The sequence below is a fragment of the Salmo salar genome, chromosome ssa01 (genome assembly GCF_905237065.1).
Source record: "Salmo salar chromosome ssa01, Ssal_v3.1, whole genome shotgun sequence".
Classification (NCBI taxonomy): Eukaryota; Metazoa; Chordata; class Actinopteri; order Salmoniformes; family Salmonidae; genus Salmo; species Salmo salar.
In genome coordinates, this window is record NC_059442.1 from 8217292 (window position 1) to 8238748 (window position 21457).

The 21457-nt window shown below is 41.1% G+C and overlaps 1 protein-coding gene across 1 annotated transcript in view; it reads left to right on the forward strand.

The window, feature by feature from the left end:
• LOC106606698 (gamma-2-syntrophin) overlaps positions 1 to 18503 on the forward strand; it is an 84341-nt gene extending 65838 nt beyond the window's left edge. Inside the window, exons 15-17 of the mRNA XM_045694316.1 lie at positions 14849 to 14941; positions 15094 to 15204; positions 17536 to 18503. Of these exons, the coding sequence (XP_045550272.1) occupies positions 14849 to 14941; positions 15094 to 15204; positions 17536 to 17661 (330 nt within the window). The 3' untranslated portion in view covers positions 17662 to 18503. The remainder of the gene's footprint in view (positions 1 to 14848; positions 14942 to 15093; positions 15205 to 17535) is intronic.
• The last annotated feature ends 2954 nt before the right edge of the window (positions 18504 to 21457 follow it).

Sequence of the window (21457 nt, forward strand, 5' to 3'; positions counted from 1 at the left end):
CTGTCAGAAGAGATTTAAATCACTGCAGGGCTGAAATACATTTTAAGGGCAAAGTGTGAACCCACAAAATTCCATAATTTGGTTCTGCTCAAAAAAGGTTGGCCAGACGCAAGTTCTTAAAATTCATTGGCTGTTGAGAAAATACGTCTCTTTGAAGGCAAGTATAATCCCATTATGTTCTATAGAGTGGCTTGTTTGTTCATGGATAGTTCAGCATCGTGATTCCACAGGGCTCAATTAAGTTGCCACTTAATTCTGAGGACATTCATTCCATAGGCAAGTTCTTAGCTGTACCAGCAAAAAATAAAAATTAACATATAAACTGCAGAATGAAATAGGGAATGGCCTATCAAACAAAATGAAGCCCAATGAAATGAACATTCTCTCTTAATCTTTCATAGACTGAACCCTTGAAAGCAGGAACAGATGGTCATGTCCTGTGGTGCTGATGTATCCTGTACTTCAATTGGACTGGGACTTGTTGTTTATTGTAGAATACAAAATGGAGGATACAACATGAAAATGACATAGTGGACACTACAAAAGACATAGTGGTCCTGGTACACTATGATGGACATAGTGAAGGACATAGTGTACTATGAAACAGATACTTTATATAAAAGAATGATAATAAAAAGCTTTGGATCAACTTAAATTAAACTTTGGGCAAAAAGGCAAACTCAGCGCCATCATTCATTGAATCAGATGGCTCATTTCATCACAAAACAAACTGATATTGCCAACTACTTTAATGATATTTTGAATTGGAAAGATAAGCAAACGTAGGCATGACAACAACAAATTCTGAACCTAGACATCCATGCATAACTGACCAAATTATGAAAAAGAGAACATTGTAATTTTAAATTCCGTAAAGTGAGTGTGGAAGAGGTGAAAAAATTATTGTTGTCCATCAACAACGAATGTAAAAAGCTGGTTTTTGATATAAATATGAACTTGATTGAACAAAACATGCATGTATTGTATAACATAATGTGCTAGGATTGTCATCTGATGAAGATCATCAAAGGTTAGTGCTGCATTTAGCTGTGGTTTGGGTTTATGTGACATTATATGCTAGCTTGAAAAATGGGTGTCTGATTATTTCTGGCTGGGTACTCTGCTGACATAATCTAATGTTTTGCTTTCGTTGTAAAGCCTTTTTGAAATCGGACAGTGTGGTTAGATTAACGAGAGTCTTGTCTTTAAAATGGTGTAAAATAGTCATATGTTTGAGAAATTGAAGTAATAGCATTTCTAAGGTATTTGAATAACGCGCCACGGGATTCCACTGGCTGTTACGTAGGTGGGACGAAATCGTCCCACTGGCCCTAGAGAGGTTAACAAAGAGCTGCAGTCAGTTTCAGAATGGGTGGCAAGAAATAAGTTAGGGACAGATAGAAATGTACAGAATGGTTACCTGGAGGAAAATGGGGGAGGGTCATGCTTTTTCAATTTCAGTCAAGGGTAGGGTTAGGTATTTGAAGTGCATGTGCGGAGAAGCACAATCAATCAATTAGTCAAATGTATTATTTACATCAGCTGAAGTCACAAAGTGCTTATACAGAAACCCAGCCTAAAACCCCAAACAGCAAGCAATGCAGATGTAGAAGCACGGTGGCTAGGAAAAACTCCCTAGAAAGGCCAGAACCTAGGAAGAAACCTATAGAGGAACCAGGCTATGAGGGGTGGCCAGTCCTCTTCTGGCTGTGCCGGGTGGAGATTATAACAGTACATGGCCAAGATGTTCAAACGTTCATAGATGACCAGCATAGTCAAATAATAATAATCACAGTTGTCGAGGGTGCAACAAGTCAGCACCTCAAGAGTAAATGTCAGTTGGCTTTTCATAGCCGATCATTGAGAGTATCTCTACCGCTTCTGCGGTCTCTAGAGAGTTGAAAACAGCAGGTCTGGGACAGGTAGCACGTCTGGTGAACAGGTCAGGGTTCCATAGCCACAAGCAAAAGAGTTGAAACTGGAGCAGCAACACGGCCAGGTGGACTAGGGTGGACCAGGTGGACTAGACCTCAAGGAGTCATCATGCCAGGTAGCCCTGAGGCGTGGTCCCAGGGCTCAGGTCCTCCGGGAGGGGAGCGAGAGAGAGAGAATTAGAGGGAGCACACTTAAATTCACACAGGACACAGGATATAACAGACTGACCCTAGACCTCTGACACACAAACTATGAGGCATAAATACTGGAGGCTGAGACAGGAGGGGTCGGGAGACACTGTGGCCCCGTCCGACGATACCCCCAGACAGAGCCAACCAGGCAGGATATAACCCCACCCACTTTGCCAAAGCACACCCCACACACCACTAGGGAGATATCTTCAAACCACCAACTTACTACCCTGAACAAGGCTGAGTATAGCCAACAAAGATCTCCCCCACGGCACGAACCCAAGGTGGGCGCCAACCCGGACAGGAAAATCACGTCAGTTACTCAACCCATTCAAGTGATGCACCCCTTCTAGGGACGGTATGGTAGAGCACCAGTAAGCCAGTGACTCAGCCTCCGTAATAGGGTTAGAGGCAGAGAATCCCAGTGGAGAGAGGGGAACCAGCCAGGCAGAGACAGCAAGGGAAGTTTGTCGCTCCAGTGCCTTTCTGTTCACCTTCACACCCCTGGGCCAGACTACACTCAATCATAGGGCCTACTGAAGAGATGAGTCTTCAATAAAGACTTAAAGGTTGAGACCGAGTCTGCGTCTCTCACATGGATAGGTCGACCATTCCATAGAAATGGAGCTCTATAGGAGAAAGCCCTGCCTCCAGCTGTTTGCTTAGAAATTCTAGGGACAGTAAGGAGGCCTGTGTCTTGTGACCGTAGCGTATGTGTAGGTATGTACGTCAGGACCAAATTGGAAAGATAGGTGGGAGCAAGCCCATGTAACAGGAAGCCAGGCTAGCACTGGAGTAATATGATCAAATGTTTTGGTTCTAGTCACGATTCTAGCAGCCGTGTTTAGTGATTTATCCGGGTAGCCAGAAAGTAGAGCATTGCAGTAGTCTAATCTAGAAGTACAAAAGCATGGATTAGCTTTTCTGCATCATTTTTGGACAGAAAGTTTCAGATATTTGCAATGTTACGTAGATGGAAAAAAGCTGTCCTTGAAATAGTCTTGCTATGTTCGTCAAAAGAGAAATCAGGGTCCAGAGTAACGCAAAGGTCCTTCAGTTTTATTTGAGACGACTGTACAATCATCAAGATTAATTGTCAGATTCAACAGGCGATCTCTTTGTTTCTTGGGACCTAGAACTAGCATCTCTGTTTTGTTCGAGTTTAAAAGTAGAACATTTGCCGCCATCCACTTCCTTATGTCTGAAACACAGGCTTCCAGGGAGGGCAATTTTGGGGATTCACCATGTTTCATCGAAATGTACAGCTGTGTATCGTCCGCGTAGCAGTGAACGTTAACATTATACTTCTGAATGACATCATCAAGAGGTAAAATATATAGTGAAAACAATAGTGGTCCTAAAATGGAACCTTGAGGAACACTGAAATTGACAGTTGATTTGTCAGAGGATAAACCGTCCACAGAGACAAAGTTACATTTCTAAGATAGCTGCCGGGAAATAAATAAATAAAAATATGTAAATGTAAATAAATGAATAAATAAAACTAGGCTGCATTACACTACAATGGATATTCCAACCTTGAGGCCTGGCCTGCTCTGCTCTTGCTAATCAAAAACTGTGTGTGCTGCCTAACCACAGGCTGTGCTGTTTAGTGCTACGGTGGCAGTTCAGGAGGAAAGTCAAAGGTTTATTCTGAAAATAATTTTGGCTTCGGCCTTGCGCGTGGACAAGCTTAGTGCCTACTGTATGTTCTGTTCAGTTGGAGAAGGAGAGCGCGAAGATGAGAAGGAGGACCAGAGGTCAACTTTGATCGCTTGCTACTACTATAATTGATTTTAATAAAAACAATATATTTCATTCCCATGATATATTTATCAGAGTTATTGACCTCACAATAATTCAGATTGAGTCATTTACATTGTGGTGCTGAAAGTAGAAATTCAAGTAGGCATATCTCATTTCAACAGTCTTCATTTTAATTAGACTTTACTAACAAGAGCGCTTTGTGTTGAGCCTATTTCTTCCTGTTTAAGAAATAAGAGGTAGACCTATCTCTTTGACAAACGAAATTAGGCTACAGGCTGCTATATCCATAGTTTTGTCGGTCAATTCCTCCACCCACCATGCACTCTTTAAATAGCCTACCTCCATGTCAATTAAGGTAGAACCAAAACTCCAATTGAGGGGGTATGACAGGGTATGCCATAGGCCTACCTTTTGTTAAAGAAAATGTCAAATATCATAAGCCTACCCTAAGTTAGCTTAAGATTTTGAAGAAAATAAAATGGATCTGGTTATATAAAGTGATCTATAACAGCGCTTTGGTCCTCAATGCTTTATGCTAGAAACAAACAGCAAAGTACCCTGGAAAGACGTGACTGATGCATTATGGGAATATCATTGTTTTATTTCCTTGATATTCAGAGGTGGAGCTACAACCATCTATAGCCAAGGAGACAAAAACATTGACTTTGTTTGGGAAATAATCTAATTCTGTCACTATCAATTGATTAAGCGATTCACTTTCTGTACAATAGAAGACGTTTAAACCCAGACAGCTTTCAGGGAAACATGTGTGATCTTCTCTCGTTGGGTTAAGCCACAGAAGAAGAGTAGCCAGCATTTAAAGCTTGCATTTTTCTGCATCGGTAGGCCTACTCTGTCTGGGGTGGAAAGATAGGCCTAACTTTTGAAAGTACCATACTCAGATTCCTAATGATGTCTCAGATTTTATTATATCCCAACAGGGACAGTTTCGTTGCAAACAAGACACACCGATTTGGCATTAGAGAAATATGATCAGATGAACACATAGGTCTATCTCTCTGTCCATTCTTAGCCTGTAATTTCAGTCATTTGTGTGGTATTAAAAAACAATTCAGTTTATAAAAAGGCATTTTTTTCTCGGACCAGCAAATACAATAATAGATTCATGCAATGCTTTTACTATAAAGGAGCTCTTTCTACCTCTACTCTTGTCTACGGTGGTCTGCAAACTCACAATCTTCTGGCCCTGTGCGCTATCAACATTTCTGCGTTGACATGTAATTCTGACAGGACGAAGAACAGTATCTAAAACTGCATATCCCAAGCTCTGGTCTGTCCAAGAAGTGAGGGTAAACGGTATGCATGTTCTCTGCTATCCTCTTTGTTTTAATTATTATTTTGGGTATGGGGGGGGGGGGGTCATTTGGTTTTTTCAAGCGTTCATGGAGGTTTAGGTCAAATATATTTTCCCTGTAAGCCTTATTATAAATAACATTCACTCCCTTAATCCTAAAATTTCTAAAACTAAAAGCATTGTATTTGGGACAAATCATTCACTAAACCCTAAACCTCAACTAAATATTTTTTATGAATGGTCATGAAATTAAGTAAATTGAGAAGACTAAAATGCTTGGAGTAACCCTGGATTGTAAATTGTCATGGTCAAAACATATAGCTAAGACGGCAGGTAGCCTAGTGGTTAGAGCATTGGGCCAGTAACCGAAAGGTTGCTGGATCGAATCCCTGAGCAGACAAGGTAAAATCGTTCTGCCCCTGAGCAAGGCAGTTGGTTAAGGCAGCCCCCCGCACCTCTCTGATTCAGAGGGGTTGGGTTAAATGCAGACACATTTCTGTTGTACAACTGACTAGGTATCATCCTTTCCCTAAGATGATGGAGAGGTCTGTCCATGATAAAGCGCTGCTCTGCCTTCTTAATAAGGCAGGTCCTACAGGCCCTATTTTTGTCTTACCTGGACTACTGTCCAGGCGTGTGGTCAAGTGCCACAAAGAGGGATTTAGGAAAATTACAATTGGTCCAGTACAGAGCAGCAGGGCTGGCCCTTAAATGTACACGGAGAGCTAACATTAATATTATATGCATGTAGAGGAGAGATTGAATTAATCACTACTTGTTTTTGAGAGAGGTATTGACATGCTGAATGCATTGAGCTGTCTGTTTAAACTACTAGCACACAGCTCAGACACCCATGCATACCCCACAAGACATGCCACGAGAGGTCTCTTCACAATCCCCAAGTCCAGAACAGACTATGGGAGGCGCACAGTACTACATAGAGCCATGACTACATGGAACTCTATTCCACATCAAGTAACAGATACAAGCAGTAGAATCAGATAAAAAAATATAAAAATTAACCTTATGGAACAGCGGGGACTGAATAGACACACACACACAATAACATACGCACTATTCACTTACGTACACATGGTTTTTGTGTTGTACATATGTGGTAGTAGAGTAGTGGCCTGAGGGTACACACTTAATGTGTTGTGAAATCTGTTGTGAAATCTGTTTTTTTAAGTGCTTTCAGAATGTGTTCATACCCCTTGACCTATTCCGCATTTTGTTGTGTTACAGCCTGAATTGAAAATGTATTACATAGATTTCTCTCACCCATCTGCACATAATTCCCCATAATGGCAAAGTGAAATCATGTTTTTACAAATTTTGTCAAATGTATTTCAAATGAAATACAGAAAAATTGAATTTACATAAGTATTCACACCCCTGAGTCAATGCTTTGTAGAAGCACCTTTGGCAGCGATTACAGCTGTGAGTCTTTGTAGGTAAGTCTAAGAGCTGTGCACCTGGATTGTACAATATTTACCCATTATTCTTTTCAAAATTCTTCAAGTTCTGTCAAATTGGTTGTTTATCATTGCTAGACAACCATGTTAAGGTTTTGCCATATATTGGTAAGCAACTCCAGTGTAGATTTTGCCTCGTGTTTTAGGTTATTGTCCTGCTGAAAGAATAATTCATCTCCTAGTGTCTGGTGTAAAGCAGACTGGACCAGGTTTTCCTCTAGGAACCTGAATGCCTGAATGCTTGGCTCCATTCAGTATTTTTTTTATCCTGAAAAACTCCCCAGTCCTTAATGATTACAAGCATACCTATAACATGATGCAGCCACCACTATGCTTGAAAATATGGAGAGTGGAACTCAGTAATGTGTTGAATTGGATTTGCCCCAAACATAACACATTGTATTCAGGACAAAAAGTGCATTACTTTGCCACATGATTTGCAGTATTACTTTAGTGCCTTATTAGAATATTTGTATTATGTATAGGCTTCCTTCTTTTCACTCTGTTAATTAGGTTAGTATTGTGGAGTAACTACAATGTTGTTGATCCATCCTCAGTTTTCCCCTATCACAGCCATTAAACTCTAACTGTTTTAATGTCACAATTGTATGTGTGGGGTACAGAGATATGAGGCAGTCATTCAAAAATCATGTTAAACACTATTATTGCACAGAGTGAGTACATGTAACTTATTATGTGACTTGTTAACTTCTATGGGCTAGTCCCACCTGCTGGACACACTATTCAACAGCCAGTGAAATAGCATGGCGCGAAATACAAAAATCTCATAATTTCCTTTTCTCAAACAATCAACTATTTTACACCATTTTAAAGATAAACTTCTCGTTAATCTAACCACATTGTCCGATTTCAAAAAGTCTTTACGGCGAAAGCATAAAATTTGATTATTTTAGGACATAAACTTCACAAGAAAAACCACACAGCCATTTTCCAAGCAAGGACATGCATCACAAAAAACAAAAATACAGCTAAAATATTCACTAACCTTTGATGATCTTCATCAGATGGCACTCATAGGACTTCATGTTACACAATACATGTATGTTTTGCTCGATAAAGTTCATATTTATATCCAAAAACCCCATTTTACATTGGCGCGTGATGTTCAGAAAATGTATTCCCACCAAAACTTCCAGTGAATGAGCACATCAATTTACAAAAATACTCATCATAAACGTTGATAAAATTTACAACAGTTATTGAAAGAATTATAGATATACTTCTCCTTAATGCAACCGCTGTGTCAGATTTTAAAATAGCTTTACGGAGAAAGCACATTTTTCAATATTCTGAGTACATAGCTCAACCATCAAAGCAAGCTATACAGATACCCGCCAAGATCTGGGGTCAACTAAACTCAGAATTAGTATTATAAATATTCTCTTACCTTTGCTGATCTTCGTCAGAATGCACTCCCAGGACTCCTACTTCCACAAGAAATGTTATTTTTGTTTGAAATACTCCATATTTATTTCCAAACACCTCCGTTTTGTTCGTGCGTTCAGATCACTATCCAAAGGCATAACGCGCAAGTGTAAATCCAAACACGAAAAGTCAAATAGTTCCATTATCGTTGGTAGAAACATGTCAAACGTTGTTTACAATCAATCCTTAGGGTCTTTTTAATATAAAACGTCGATAATATTCCAACCGGACAATAGCGTATTCATTACAGAGTAAAAAGAAGGAGCGGCGCGCCAAATGTGCCCGCGCAGTAAACAACTCACTGGTCTCAGGCAGTCCACTCATTGACTGAGCTCCTATTTTCTGCCCAGTAACAGGAGAAGGATGAAACACATTTCTAAAAGCTGTTGACAGCCAATGGAAGCCTTAGGGAGTGCAACATGACCCCACAGACACTGTAGTTTCGATAGGGATTCAAAAGAAGAACTACAATTCTCAGATTTCCCACTTCCTGGTTGGATTTTTCCCAGGTTTTTGCCTGCCATATGAGTTTTGTTATACTCACAGACATCATTCAAAAGGTTTTATAAAACTTCAGAGTGTTTTCTATCCAAATCTACTAATAATATGCAAATATTTGACTCTGGGCCCAAGTATTAGGCAGTTTACTCTGGGCACGCTTTTCATCCGAAAATGAAAATACTGCCCCCATACCTTAAAAAGTTAAGCAATTTTTACTCCTGAACTCGTTCAGGCTTCCCATAACAAAGGGGTTGAATACTTATTGATTCAAGACATGTCAGCTTTTAATTTTTAATGAATGTGTAAAAATGTAAACAGTGACACAAAATCTAAATGTAATCAATTTCAAATTATGGCTGTAAACACAACCAAAATGTGGAAAAAGTGAAGGAGTCTGAATACTTTCTGAAGGCACTGTAACTGCCTTCATTTTGCTGGACCCCAGGAAGAGTAGCTGCTGCCTTGGCAGGAACTAATGGGGAACTAATGGCTGCTGCCTTGGCAGGAACTAATGGGGATCCATAATAAATACAAATAGTGTTTTATTTTTTTTACACTACGAAGGACATAGGGGGACAAGTTAAATCTCCAAAATGATCAAGTATTGTTGTCCATGTCTCCATAGAAACAAATAGACGATCTGTATTCTCTGAGGGAGCCTAGTGTGAACATTATCCTGAGGTGTTAACAGCTGATACAGTGAGCCTAGTCTGAACATTATCCTGAGGTGTTAACAGCTGATACAGTGAGCCTAGTCTGAACATTATCCTGAGGTGTTAACAGCTGATACAGTGAGCCTAGTCTGAACATTATCCTGAGGTGTTAACAGCTGATACAGTGAGCCTAGTCTGAACATTATCCTGCTTTAAATAAACTTGAAATAAACATTAGTGAGGACAAACCTAACTGGACTGTTTGTCCCTCAGTTTTACTCATTTTATTTTGTATGGGGCTAGGTGTTGGTGTTTTCACATCAAACTTGGACAGGGTCATACTATTTATTTATTCACTGTATAATGTAGAGTAGAACCACAGCGCTAACCGTAACTGTGGTATGGAAATTTTCTGAAACCACTGCATGTCGTATTATCCCAATCCCTGTTGTGGAAAGTCTCCAATTAGCAATGTGTAGTCTCTATTTACCATGTTACAGCAACCTCTCACACAACGTGACTAAGTAAATCTGTCCTCATGCAGGTTTCTTTTCATGGCAACTCAATTTCAGGTTGGAGAATCTTTTTTTTTTTTTTTAACATCAGGACACTCTGGGGCTGTAGAGTCCCACTGCATTCACTACTCACTGTAGTAAATGATTAAAAACAGCAGGCTCCCACCAGCCTCATGAGATGGGGGGAACAAGCAGTACCTGAAACTCACAAGAAAAAGTGTCTGAAACACTAAGGAGAAGTAGGCATCCTGGTGTCTTTATACTGGTCACTAAGAAGCCTCCCGGTGTCTTTAGACTGGTCACTAAGAAGCCTCCTGGTGTCTTTATACTGGTCACTAAGCAGCCTCCTGGTGTCTTTACACTGGTCACTAAGAAGCCTCCTGGTGTCTTTATACTGGTCACTAAGGAGCCTCCTGGTGTCTTTAGACTGGTCACTAAGCAGCCTCCTGGTGTCTTTATACTGGTCACTAAGAAGCCTCCCGGTGTCTTTAGACTGGTCACTAAGAAGCCTCCTGGTGTCTTTATACTGGTCACTAAGCAGCCTCCTGGTGTCTTTAGACTGGTCACTAAGGAGCCTCCTGGTGTCTTTATACTGGTCACTAAGGAGCCTCCTGGTGTCTTTAGACTGGTCACTAAGGAGCCTCCTGGTGTCTTTAGACTGGTCACTAAGAAGCCTCCTGGTGTCTTTAGACTGGTCACTAAGGAGCCTCCTGGTGTCTTTACACTGGTCACTAAGGAGCCTCCTGGTGTCTTTATACTGGTCACTAAGAAGCCTCCTGGTGTCTTTAGACTGGTCACTAAGGAGCCTCCTGGTGTCTTTATACTGGTCACTAAGGAGCCTCCTGGTGTCTTTAGACTGGTCACTAAGAAGCCTCCCGGTGTCTTTACACTGGTCACTAAGCAGCCTCCTGGTGTCTTTAGACTGGTCACTAAGGAGCCTCCTGGTGTCTTTATACTGGTCACTAAGGAGCCTCCTGGTGTCTTTAGACTGGTCACTAAGCAGCCTCCTGGTGTCTTTAGACTGGTCACTAAGCAGCCTCCTGGTGTCTTTAGACTGGTCACTAAGCAGCCTCCTGGTGTCTTTAGACTGGTCACTAAGGAGCCTCCTGGTGTCTTTATACTGGTCACTAAGGAGCCTCCTGGTGTCTTTAGACTGGTCACTAAGCAGCCTCCTGGTGTCTTTAGACTGGTCACTAAGCAGCCTCCTGGTGTCTTTAGACTGGTCACTAAGGAGCCTCCCGGTGTCTTTATACTGGTCACTAAGAAGCCTCCTGGTGTCTTTATACTGGTCACTAAGGAGCCTCCTGGTGTCTTTAGACTGGTCACTAAGCAGCCTCCTGGTGTCTTTATACTGGTCACTAAGCAGCCTCCTGGTGTCTTTAGACTGGTCACTAAGGAGCCTCCTGGTGTCTTTATACTGGTCACTAAGGAGCCTCCTGGTGTCTTTAGACTGGTCACTAAGGAGCCTCCTGGTGTCTTTAGACTGGTCACTAAGGAGCCTCCTGGTGTCTTTAGACTGGTCACTAAGGAGCCTCCTGGTGTCTTTATACTGGTCACTAAGCAGCCTCCTGGTGTCTTTATACTGGTCACTAAGAAGCCTCCTGGTGTCTTTAGACTGGTCACTAAGGAGCCTCCTGGTGTCTTTAGACTGGTCACTAAGAAGCCTCCTGGTGTCTTTATACTGGTCACTAAGGAGCCTCCTGGTGTCTTTAGACTGGTCACTAAGGAGCCTCCTGGTGTCTTTAGACTGGTCACTAAGGAGCCTCCTGGTGTCTTTAGACTGGTCACTAAGAAGCCTCCTGGTGTCTTTAGACTGGTCACTAAGGAGCCTCCTGGTGTCTTTACACTGGTCACTAAGGAGCCTCCTGGTGTCTTTATACTGGTCACTAAGAAGCCTCCTGGTGTCTTTAGACTGGTCACTAAGGAGCCTCCTGGTGTCTTTATACTGGTCACTAAGGAGCCTCCTGGTGTCTTTAGACTGGTCACTAAGCAGCCTCCTGGTGTCTTTAGACTGGTCACTAAGGAGCCTCCCGGTGTCTTTATACTGGTCTCTAAGGAGCCTCCTGGTGTCTTTAGACTGGTCACTAAGGAGCCTCCCGGTGTCTTTAGACTGGTCACTAAGGAGCCTCCCGGTGTCTTTAGACTGGTCACTAAGGAGCCTCCTGCTGTCTTTATACTGGTCACTAAGCAGCCTCCTGGTGTCTTTAGACTGGTCACTAAGGAGCCTCCTGGTGTCTTTAGACTGGTCACTAAGGAGCCTCCTGGTGTCTTTAGACTGGTCACTAAGGAGCCTCCTGGTGTCTTTAGACTGGTCACTAAGGAGCCTCCTGGTGTCTTTAGACTGGTCACTAAGGAGCCTCCTGGTGTCTTTAGACTGGTCACTAAGAAGCCTCCTGGTGTCTTTATACTGGTCACTAAGGAGCCTCCTGGTGTCTTTAGACTGGTCACTAAGGAGCCTCCTGGTGTCTTTATACTGGTCACTAAGGAGCCTCCTGCTGTCTTTATACTGGTCACTAAGGAGCCTCCTGGTGTCTTTAGACTGGTCACTAAGGAGCCTCCTGGTGTCTTTAGACTGGTCACTAAGGAGCCTCCTGGTGTCTTTAGACTGGTCACTAAGAAGCCTCCTGGTGTCTTTATACTGGTCACTAAGGAGCCTCCTGGTGTCTTTAGGCTGGTCACTAAGGAGCCTCCTGGTGTCTTTAGACTGGTCACTAAGGAGCCTCCTGGTGTCTTTAGACTGGTCACTAAGGAGCCTCCTGGTGTCTTTAGACTGGTCTCTAAGGAGCCTCCTGCTGTCTTTATACTGGTCACTAAGGAGCCTCCTGGTGTCTTTAGACTGGTCACTAAGGAGCCTCCTGGTGTCTTTAGACTGGTCACTAAGGAGCCTCCTGGTGTCTTTAGACTGGTCACTAAGGAGCCTCCTGGTGTCTTTAGACTGGTCTCTAAGGAGCCTCCTGCTGTCTTTATACTGGTCACTAAGGAGCCTCCTGGTGTCTTTAGACTGGTCACTAAGGAGCCTCCTGCTGTCTTTATACTGGTCACTAAGGAGCCTCCTGGTGTCTTTAGACTGGTCACTAAGAAGCCTCCTGGTGTCTTTAGACTGGTCACTAAGAAGCCTCCTGGTGTCTTTAGACTGGTCACTAAGAAGCCTCCTGGTGTCTTTAGACTGGTCACTAAGCAGCCTCCTGGTGTCTTTAGACTGGTCACTAAGAAGCCTCCTGGTGTCTTTAGACTGGTCACTAAGGAGCCTCCTGGTGTCTTTAGACTGGTCACTAAGCAGCCTCCTGGTGTCTTTATACTGGTCACTAAGGAGCCTCCTGGTGTCTTTAGACTGGTCACTAAGCAGCCTCCTGGTGTCTTTATACTGGTCACTAAGCAGCCTCCTGGTGTCTTTATACTGGTCACTAAGGAGCCTCCTGGTGTCTTTAGACTGGTCTCTAAGGAGCCTCCTGCTGTCTTTATACTGGTCACTAAGGAGCCTCCTGGTGTCTTTAGACTGGTCACTAAGGAGCCTCCTGCTGTCTTTATACTGGTCACTAAGCAGCCTCCTGGTGTCTTTAGACTGGTCACTAAGGAGCCTCCTGGTGTCTTTAGACTGGTCACTAAGAAGCCTCCTGGTGTCTTTAGACTGGTCACTAAGAAGCCTCCTGGTGTCTTTATACTGGTCACTAAGAAGCCTCCTGGTGTCTTTATACTGGTCACTAAGCAGCCTCCTGGTGTCTTTAGACTGGTCACTAAGAAGCCTCCTGGTGTCTTTAGACTGGTCACTAAGGAGCCTCCTGGTGTCTTTATACTGGTCACTAAGCAGCCTCCTGGTGTCTTTAGACTGGTCACTAAGGAGCCTCCTGGTGTCTTTATACTGGTCACTAAGCAGCCTCCTGCTGTCTTTAGACTGGTCACTAAGCAGCCTCCTGCTGTCTTTATACTGGTTAAATTCTGTTTGTGTGGCCTTCATTAGCTGAAGAACTGAACCATGAAGGATAGCGATGCTTCACAGAGTCACAACACAGAGCCACAACACAGAGCCACAAGCATTAGTTCCAGTATGAGCTACATTGGGCACAGATGACAGTTCAATGTCTAATTTGGATATACAGTTGGTTGAGTTATCAACTCATGTGACTTCAACGTGAAATCAACAAAACATTTCACCATGTCATTGGATTTAGATAAAAAATTGGGTGAAAAAAAATAAATAAGGAAATGCCCTAATGGTGATTACTTTTTGCAAATCCAATCAGTTTTCCAGGTTGATTCAACATCACAGATTTTATTCTCGTTGAAATGACGTGGGAAATGAGGTTGATTCAACCAGTTTAGTTTTTTTTTGCCCAGTGGGTCCTCACACATCACTGCTTTCAATAAGACTGTGAAAAGCATTGTGTCACACATTTGGTTGTTCATGTTAGGGCAGTAAATGGAAGGCTACGAGGTAGCCACAGATATATTTTATTTTGTTCTTGCATTTCATATCGAGTTGGTACGATCAGTACAGCCAAACTATGACTAACAATGCAGAACTAGTTCAGAATTATTCTCAAATGACACAATCAAAATTTCTACCCAGCATAGTGGATTGAACACTACTGTAACAATACCAGGACTAAATAAATGGATAGCCTATTTCAGCAATGCATGATAAAAAAAAAAATGCTGTTTGTTGAACCCTTGAGTGGGTGGGTGTCCAATTCTGTAATTATTCAAAGCATTTTCTTGGATGTCATTCATTTCACAATAAACCATAGACTATACTCTGACCCTGACAGCAGTTCCTAAGCTTTCACCCAGAATACATTAACAGAATCCTAATTGCTCCCTTTGTAAACCACCCACCTAAGATGCCCCTCACTAGAAACACAATGAAAATGCACATTATTTCAACTTTTGTTCAGTAACCCCATCTTCAGATACCCTCTGATTTCCAGAATGAAACGTTTTAGTATGAGATGTTTAAAATAGACTGACATATTTATTCTCTTTTCCTGAAGTAATATACAGTCTGTGTTGAAATGTGTGATTGTTCTCTAAATAAAGCTCTGTCTCTCAACAGTCAAAGACCTACATGTGCAGCAGCCAGGGTAAAGTACTGTGTTTGACCATAGACTTTGCATCTGGCTTCACTTGTTCTGAGAGCTCCTCAAAGGTGAGTCATTGTTCATTCACTATTCTAAATGAAAGTTCAACAGGCTATACAGTAAGGGGATATTGTCCATGCTAGACTGGTTAATTCCTTCTGTTTACCGATTGGTCAAAATAATGAACCCTTACTATATTCTTCAATGTTATCCCCTGTAGAATATATTATGGAGATACAAATTCTCTCAACTGAAAGGCTCCTCTGATGATGGGAAAACAAGGGTGAAACTCCTCTTCAAGAATGCTGAAAACAAACAGATAGAGATGAAGGTGACGCTGCATATGACATCAACTCAACTTCCATTGCATTGGCCTCTCTGAAGAGAGTATTGATAGATGTCAGAATGTTTCAATACTGTGGTCACATATTACAATAGTATTGATAGACGGCAAAATGTTAGAATACTGTGGTCACATATTAAAATGGAACTGACAGCGTTTTAACGACTTTGCAGATATGAAACAAACAGAAAATCAAAATAATCAAAAAATATCAAATGTCCAGTTTATGCTACAAAAACAACTTTATAAGAGGTTTTATTAAATAGGTTATATTTCACTCAATTCTATGACGTACAGTAAGGCATCAGGGCGGCAGGTAGCCTAGTGGTTAGAGCGTTGGGCCAGTAACCAAAAGGTTGCTAGATCGAGTCCCTGAGCTGACAAGGTAAAACTGTTATTCTGCCCCTGAACAAGGCAGTTAACCCACTGTTCGTAGGCTGTCATTGTATATAAGAATTTGTTCTTAACTGACTTGCCAAGTTAAATAAATAAAAAAAATATTGTTGGCAGAATAGATGGATGCAGTTCAATGCATGATTAATATAATTCACCAATACATTTCTTGGTAACCCAACAAATATTGCTATCAGGTTGTAAATCACAGCTGATCTGGTACATTGCTTTCTGCCTCCATTCAGGATGCACTGTTTCAGTTTCAATGACTAAATATTCTGGACAAAAACTGACAAACGTAACTAAGGCTTGGAATGTCAATACAGTCAAACTAGCAAGTGCAATGATCACAAGTCAGTCAAAACGTGGCTAATAGCCTAGCCTATCTATTTATGTAGCAAGCTAAAAAACACAGAGCCTAACGTTAGCTAGCTGCTAGGAGGATGTCATGACATTTGAGGAGTGGTTGAGTGACTGACTTGTTCCCCTCATTTCGTTTTTCGGTGGCTACAACTAAAGATGCCGGTGTCATTTGGTTAGCTAGCAAGACATATGACTTGCTTTTCTAGCTAGCTAGCTATGCTGAACTTGAACGACTGTTATCCAGTTTGCATATCTCTTGTGTTCGTCAATTCACTCTGGTTTTGTACTCTGATTTCAGAGTGTGCCAGAGAGCAGTTGATGAGGGGCAACACCAGCTCAATATGACCGGTGTCAGTAAACGCAGTTGGTAAAAACAGTAATGAAATAGTTTCCAACAGCTCAGTTAGTCACTAACATGTAAACAGCCTAGGGTGATTTAAAAATGGTCAGAGTCAGGTGTCTGGAAGTAGTTAGCAAGCTAGCCAACTTCAGCCAGCCTCATATCAACCCTACTCCTCGGCCAGACCGTCCACTGTCAATAGTGCATTTGCAGGCAAGCTGCAGAAGGACCCATCGTTTATCAGTGCAATTGTAACGGGACAACTCGCTGAAAATGTTTGTTTGAGAGGGTTTATCTGATGTTCCCTCGTTAGATGTTTTAGCTCACCTCACTCTGGCTAGCATTATATGTTGATCTTGTTGTTGATGTGCATAATTGAGGGAGAGAGAACCTATATTTTCATGGTTGTTTAATCAATAGGGCTGTAAGAGGACTCCCGTTTGATTGACATATTTGCAGACATCCATTCAGGTGTATTTTATGGCTTTTGGAGAATGCTTTATAAAGATTTAAAGTTGCGCTGTTGCACCTGCCTGTAAACCTCCAGTCCAGTTATAAGTTAATGATGTCAGGCCCTTGTGGCAAATGGCTTGTTTGCATAAAGGCCTACTGTAGCTCTGTTTGGCTATGGTGCCACCGTCTGCGTAGACTCCGGTCCTGGAGGAGAGATGTTTTGATTAGGTTGTATGTACTGCACTGTCTATTAATTGTCCAAAACGCAAGGCCGCTTTCCAGAGAATTTTCACAAATGCCTTTCTCTACTGTACATCATTCCCAAACATTCTATGAATTTATGAAAACTGAATAATGACCATGTCTAAATGCTTGCTGGTCAGAAAATGTAAAAATATATATTTTTTAAAAGCAGTCATATTCTTTCTGAGGGTGTATAGGAGCAGATTTGAATAAGATTCCATGTTGATAAAATGCTGTCAGTTCCACTTAAAATGGTATTGATAGGGAGAAGAATGTTTTGAATACTGTAGATATATTCAAATTGGCTTTTGCTACCTCATCAATATATAGAACAAAAATATTTCTGGTAAATTCCATGTGGGGAACAAGTAAAGGCTGTTGTTGTTGTTATTGTTATTAGGATGAGTGGCTATTTGTTACAAAAGTAATTGTGACATTTTAATGTATGCAAACATTATGTAAATATTATGCAAACTGTTAAGAATATTTCTCACAATTTGTATTCCGGGTTTTTCTTTCCATTGCAGGAGCTGGAGTTTGGCAATCTGACAGCAGTCCTCCATTGTATTTCTTCTTTTATGGCTGCCAAAGTGGCTTCTGTGGACCCTGTCTTTGTCAAGTGTCAAAGCATCTCTGGAAAGTACATGAGTTAGACACTTCCTGGTGTTGTCATGTACATTTTAGTCACATAAGCTGATCGACTATTTTATGCACATTCAAATGATATGTATATCTTGTTCCTGTTATTTTTGTAAGGCTCTTATTAAATAAGAAAAAAAATATATATAAAAAAAACATATCTGACTGGAAGTAAAGGATATTTATATTTGCATTAATTGGTTGGTATTGACATTTGAGTATGAATATGCTAAACATTGTTTCATTTTGTCCATGTAGAAAAACATCTGTCACAAAAATGGTTTCTATGTTTGTTAATGTGTATAGACACTGCACAGTTTTCAATTCATGCGTAGATGCAAGATAACTTAAAAGCAGAACCGATAAAAACAGAACTGTTGTACTGTACTAATCAACACACATGCAAACATTTGGGAATGTGTATTCTGCTGGGCTATACGATCTCTGGTTATTCACTTATTCCATAACTTCAGCATGACTACAGATGCCGTGGCTGCAGCATGATTTTGGGGAAAAGAGTGTATGAAGAATGTGTGTTGAGGCCCACAAATGCAGGGCTTGGGGCAGGCTTTCATGACCCCAGAGGGTGTTTTAGTTTGTATTTCAGTGTATACAGTCACTGCTAGTCACTGATATGCTCCTTTTACCAAACGGTGGCAGGATTAACACTGGGGAAGAAGATGTAGACTTATTGTAGCAGTGATATATCAGTGTATCTGTCAGGTGATTTAAAATGTTACTTTCTAAAGTTAAATCAACATTTGTTTTACGTTTTGTAGTCCTTTACTTTGTATGTAGCCATGCATTGACAGTCATTACAAAGCTTACAAATATATAAATGTTTATATTTATATTCCATCAGCCTCTTGTTTTCTTTTCTATTCCAAAATAAATCTAGAATCATTCCTCCTTATTGTTAAATGTTCTTTTATTGTATTCCTAGCACTACCTGATGTGTTCACAGCTATGGTAAAATATATGCAGAATAACAAGTCAATATTGTTGATTTGCTGGGGAACATAAGACATGAAGAGTCTTGAAGAGGGTAACAAGCAAATTGAGACAATTGACATAAAAAAAACTCTTCAATTATACAGCAATAATATTTTGCAACTAACTTTCATGTCCCATTCTTAGACCCAAAATGTGTTTATTGGGCTTACTTGACATTTTGGTTTTCCTAATTGGAGGATTGGAGGTATTCTACCCCCTGCCTGTAGCTTGGCTTTGATGCCTGAAGTGACCATATCCTTCCACTTAAGAAGTCTCTGCCTGCTTGGTAATGTTATGCAGTTTCATCAGCCGTTTGTCAAGTATGGAGCTTAAATACCTTGCTCAATCTACCAGGAAGCATGCCACCCACTCTTGACAACAGGCAACAGTAAGCTCTGAATGCTAACTGAAGCATTCTGATTAGGGGCTTCTGAGGGCGGCTCCAGGAGCACTTATTCCATGAAATCCTGAAGCCTGTTTTAGAGAATTGGAAAACAGGTCATTGTAGTGTTAAATTAAGCCAATTACAAATGACAGTGTGAGAGGGCAGAAGCACAGGGACGGCAGCAGCAGTATGAAAAACACTTTAACAGAATTACTGTCCGAAAGAAACGCATAACTTAGACACGTAGTTATCCACTAAAGTGTAATGAAAACTGCCTGACCAAGAGTCCAACCTTGCAACGAGATAAATTACTATCAAACCAGCACGACTACTGGGAATAAACAGTGTCATTCACTACGATGCAAACAATACCTATAGGCCTTCCATTAAATGACATTTCCATACGATTATACATTTACATTGTCTTCAGAAAGTATTTACACCTCTTAACGTGTTACACACTTTGTTGTGTCACAGCTTGAATTTAAAAAAATGGATGAAATAGATTCTCACCAATTTACACGCAATATCCCATAATGACAAAGTGAAAACATGTTTGTAGAAATGTTTGCAAATTTATTGAGAATGAAATACCGAAATATCTAATTGACATAAGTATTCACACACCTGAGTTAATACATGTTAGAATTACCTTTGGCAGCTATTACAGCTGTGAGTCTTTCTGGGTCCAGGTTTAGCAAAGAGGAAGGGACCTACCTGAATCTGTCCAATAAAAACACTAGTTTGTGTTGCAAAACAGAACATTTTTGAACTGTTTGGAGTAATGATTACACCCCTATGTGCAATGAAACTAGCAAGCTAATGTTAAATAGGAAGTTTTCGCCCAACAGCAAGTAACCATGTAGCTGTTCGAAAAGTTATAACTTCTAGTCATAGCTACTAATGCATGTAGAGTTGTGGCCAAAAACATTGGCACCCTTGCAGTTTTTTCAAATCACTCACAATTTTCCCTAAAAATAAGTTGAAATTTAACAAATTATTTGGTCTTCACAATTCTTTATTTCACTGTTAATATTACAGAACCTTTGTTTTTGATTGAGAACTTAATATATCTATTTAAATCAGAAAATAAACAGAAATGGCATTGACAAAATGATTGACACCCTAGGCAATATTTGGTCACAGCCTTTGGTCAAAATAACAGCAATCAAGCGCTTCCTATAACCATCAATGAGCTTCCTGCACCTCTGTACTGGCAGTTTGGCCCACTCCTCTTGCACAAACTGCTCCAGTTCTCCCAGATATGAAGGATGCCTTCTCTTAACTGCTGTTTTCAGATCTCTCCACAAGTTTGCAATGGAATTTAGATCTGGACTCATTGCTGGCCACTTCAGAACAGTCCAACGTTTGGTCTTGAACCGTTCCTGGGTGCTTTTTGAAGTGTGTATGGGGTCATTGTCCTGCTGGAAGACCCATGACCTTCGACGGAGACCCAGCTTTCTGACACTGGGTCTGACATTGTGCTCCAAAATACCTTGGTATTCACCTGATTTCATGATGCCATGCAGACGTTCAAGGCACCCAGTGCCAGAGGCAGCAAAGCAACCCCAAAACATCACTCAACCTCCATGTTTGACTGTAGTGAAGGTGTTCTTTTCTGTGAAAGCTTCATTTTGTTTTCTGTAAACATAGAGATGATGTGCTTTATCAAAAAGCTATAATTTGGTCTCATCTGTCCACAGGACATTCTCCCAGAAGGATTTTGGTATGTTCAGGTGTGTTTTGGTCGGGCTTTCTTATGTATTTTTCTCAGCAGTGGGGTCCTCCCGGGTCTCCTACCATATAACCCCCTTTCATTGAGTTGGCGATGGATGGTGCGAGTTGAAACTGTCGTACCTTGTGTCTGAAGGTCAGGTTGAATCTGTGTGGTAGTTGACCTAGGTGCTTTCTCCACCATTCGAACAATTCTTTGCTGCAAACTTCCATCAAGTTTTGTCTTGCGGCCACGTCCAGTGAGGCTGGCTACAGTGGCATCGGCCTTAAACTTCTTGATAACATTGCATACGGTGGAAACAGGAACATCAAGGTCTCTGGAGATGGACTTGTAGTCTTGAGATTGTCCATGCTTGGCTACAATCTTGTCTCTGACCTCCTCAGATAATTACCTGTTTTGTCCATGCTCATTTGGTACACACAGTGACACAAAACAGGAGAATGGGTCCTTTTTCTCTATTCAAACTGGTTCAATACGTGATTTTTATACTGCAGTCACCTTCAACTCAGCACAGGTGAGTTCAATTCCAAAGTATATGAGAATCACTTTAAACAATGCCACTTTAAATAATGGCACTTTAATAATGTTCCATATCTTACATTATTCGTATTACATGTATATATTGTATTTTATACCATCTACTGCACTTTGCCTATGCCGCTTGGCCATCGCTCATCCATATACTTATATGTACATA